At 60.8% G+C, this 2,674-nt stretch overlaps 1 protein-coding gene across 1 annotated transcript; it reads left to right on the top strand.

Annotated features, from left to right (window-relative positions):
• Positions 1-1,775: 1,775 nt before the first annotated feature.
• Positions 1,776-2,665, top strand: LOC113941426 (gastrula zinc finger protein XlCGF49.1-like; the record flags this gene model as incomplete). Its single annotated transcript, XM_027632575.1, has 2 exons — positions 1,776-1,822; positions 2,011-2,665. Coding segments are annotated over exons 1-2 (677 nt in total), but the record flags the coding sequence as incomplete, so codon positions are not given.
• Between the last annotated feature and the right edge of the window lie 9 nt (positions 2,666-2,674).

The following is a 2,674-nucleotide window of genomic DNA, read 5'->3' as shown; positions in this document are numbered from 1 at the left end:
CCCCCCCGTCAAATCCCTTCCAACCCCCCTAAAGAGGGATCACCCGGCACCCTGGGACAGGAGCACAGTGGGCTGTACTGGGAGCACTGGGCTGTACTGGGAGGGCACTGGGGGTGGCTCAGGTGTCCCACGACAATGTGGCCCAGCTCCAGGAGAGATCTGGGGAGCAGTGAGGAGGTACTGGTCTGTCCTGGTCTGTACCCCCAATCCCCAAAGCCCCTCCCCAGCTCCCCCAGGACCCTCCCACACCCCAAAGCTCCCCAGTGCCCCCCCAGGCCCCTGAGTTGGTCCTGCTGCCCCTTGAGCATCTGCAGCTGCTGCAGAACCAGGCATTTCATCAGCAAATGTGCAGGTGACACCAAGCTGGGGGTGTGTTGATGTGCTGAAGGCAGGAGGGCTCTGCAGAGGGACCTGGCCAAGCTGGATCCATGGGCTGATTCCAGGGGGATGAGGTTCCAGCAGGCCAAGGGCCGGGTCCTGCCCTTTGGCCACAAGAAGCCCCATCAGCCCCCCGGGCTGGGGCCAGAGTGTCTGGAGAGCAGGCAGGCAGAAAGGGAGCTGGGAGTGTGGATGGACAGGAAGCTGAAGAGGAGGCAGAGTGTGGCCAGGTGGCCAAGAGGGCCAATGGCTGGTGGCCTGGCTGAGGAAGAGTGTGTCAGCAGGAGCAGGGAAGTGATTGTTGGTCTGGAGTGAGCGCTGGTGAGGCCACCCCTGGAGTGCTGTGTCCAGCTCTGGGCCCCTGAGTTGAGGAAGGCCCTGGAGGGGCTGGAGCAGGTGCAGAGAAGAGCAGCGAGGCTGGGGAAGGGAGTGGAGCACAAGTGGGGTGAGGAGAGGCTGAGGGAGCTGGGGGTGTTGAGGCTGGAGAAGAGGAGGCTCAGGGGAGACCTCCTGACTCTCTGCAAGTCCCTGCCAGGAGGTTGGAGCCAGGTGGGGGTTGGGCTGTTCTGCCAGGAAGCAGCAGTAGGACAAGAGGGCTGGGTCTTGAGCTGTGCCAGGGGAGGTTTAGGTTGGATAATGGGAAGGAATTTTGTACAGAGAGAAGTGAAAATAGCGGGTGAGACCCCCAAAGGGAGCTGGGGGGAGCCGGGGTTTTAGGGGCTAATGGGAAAGGGGCGGGAGAGGGGGGGCTAAGAGGAGGGGGGAGAGCGGGAGCGGGGTTGCCGTGGGGGTGCCTTGGTGTCCCCATGCCTTGATTCCTGGAGAGAGGGGGGAGCTGCGAGAGCCCCGAGAGCCTGGAGAGTGGGGGCACGGAGAAGGGGAAACGTGGACAGTGGGGACCCCTGGGATCCCCAGGACAACAAAGTGGAAAACCTGGAGAGGGGGAATTTCTGGGAATGCGGCACCCCAAAGGCGAGAATCAGAGGAGAAGGGACCCTTGGGACCCCCAACACTCCCAGCATCCCTAAGTTGGACCCCCAGCATCCCAGACAGGAGACTCTCTGAACCCTACAGTGGGGAAACCAGAGAAGGGGAACTCTTAGCAGAATTTTTTTTGGCTAATCTTCATATTTTAGAGTATTTTTTAGCTGAATCTCAACTTTTTTCAGTTTGGGGGGGGCAGGAGTCTTCTCAGTATTTCTTATAGGCTTTTGCCTGAATCTCGGTGGTTTTGGTTTTTCTGGGCTGAATGTTGCTGTTTTGGAGGTTTTTATGGACACAGGATACCCAGTGAGTTCTAGGGATGGACTTGGGCAGGAGGAACCCCCAAGCCAACACACTCAGCCCTTGTTTTCCCCCCATCAGGATTTGTCCTTCCCAAAGCTTGGACGGATGGAGGAGGAGGCTGCGAGGAAGAGGAAGATGCCTTGGGCCCCCCAGGCAGGTGAGGAGGAAGTCAGTGGCCCTTTGGGCGGGTGTTGTGCTGGCTCTGTCAGCCGAGCATGGCCCCGGCTGCAGGACAACCCCGCTGCCGCCGCCGTCCTGCCGGGGCCGGAGCTGGGGGGATGTCCTTGGCCTTCCCTGTGGGCCGGAGGCAAATCCCCTCCCTGTCCTTCTTGCTTCCTGCCCCAGGCCCCGAGCTGAGGACGGAGAGCCCGGAGGACAAATCCCCCCGTGAGACCCTGGTGGGAGAGGCCGTTTTGAAGGGCTCCCCGGCGCAGGAAGGCAGCGGGGAGGAAAAGGGCCGGAGATCCCCCCGCAGGAGGGGCTCCAAAGCCAGCCCAGGGTGCTCTGAGGAGGAAAGAGCCAGCCTGTGCCGGGAAGGTGGCCGGAGCTTGAGGGGGAGCTCTGAGCTGGTGGTCCCTGATCAGCCTCCCAGCAGGGAAAAGCCCTTCAAATGCTTGGAATGTGGGAAGAGCTTCAGGACAAGCACCACCCTCCTCACCCACTGGCACATCCACACTGGGGAATGGCCCTACAAGTGTGGGGAATGTGGGAAGAGCTTCAGGGAGAGCTCCAACCTGATCCGACACCAGCGTATCCACACTGGGGAACGACCCTACACCTGTGGGGAATGTGGGAAGAGCTTCAGTGACAGCTCCGGCCTCCACGTGCACCGTCGCATTCACACCGGGGAACAGCCCTACAAGTGTGTGGAGTGTGGGAAAAGCTTCAGGATCAGCTCCAGCCTCCGCTCCCACCAGCTCATCCATACCGGGGAACGGCCCTTCAAGTGCTTGGAATGTGGGAAGGGGTTTCAGACCAGCTCAGATCTCCTGAAGCACAAGCCAACACA

The sequence above is a fragment of the Corapipo altera genome, unplaced genomic scaffold (assembly GCF_003945725.1).
Source record: "Corapipo altera isolate COAL_440 unplaced genomic scaffold, ASM394572v1 49202, whole genome shotgun sequence".
NCBI classification, from domain to species: domain Eukaryota; kingdom Metazoa; phylum Chordata; class Aves; order Passeriformes; family Pipridae; genus Corapipo; species Corapipo altera.
This window is presented reverse-complemented; position numbering and strand designations above follow the sequence as displayed.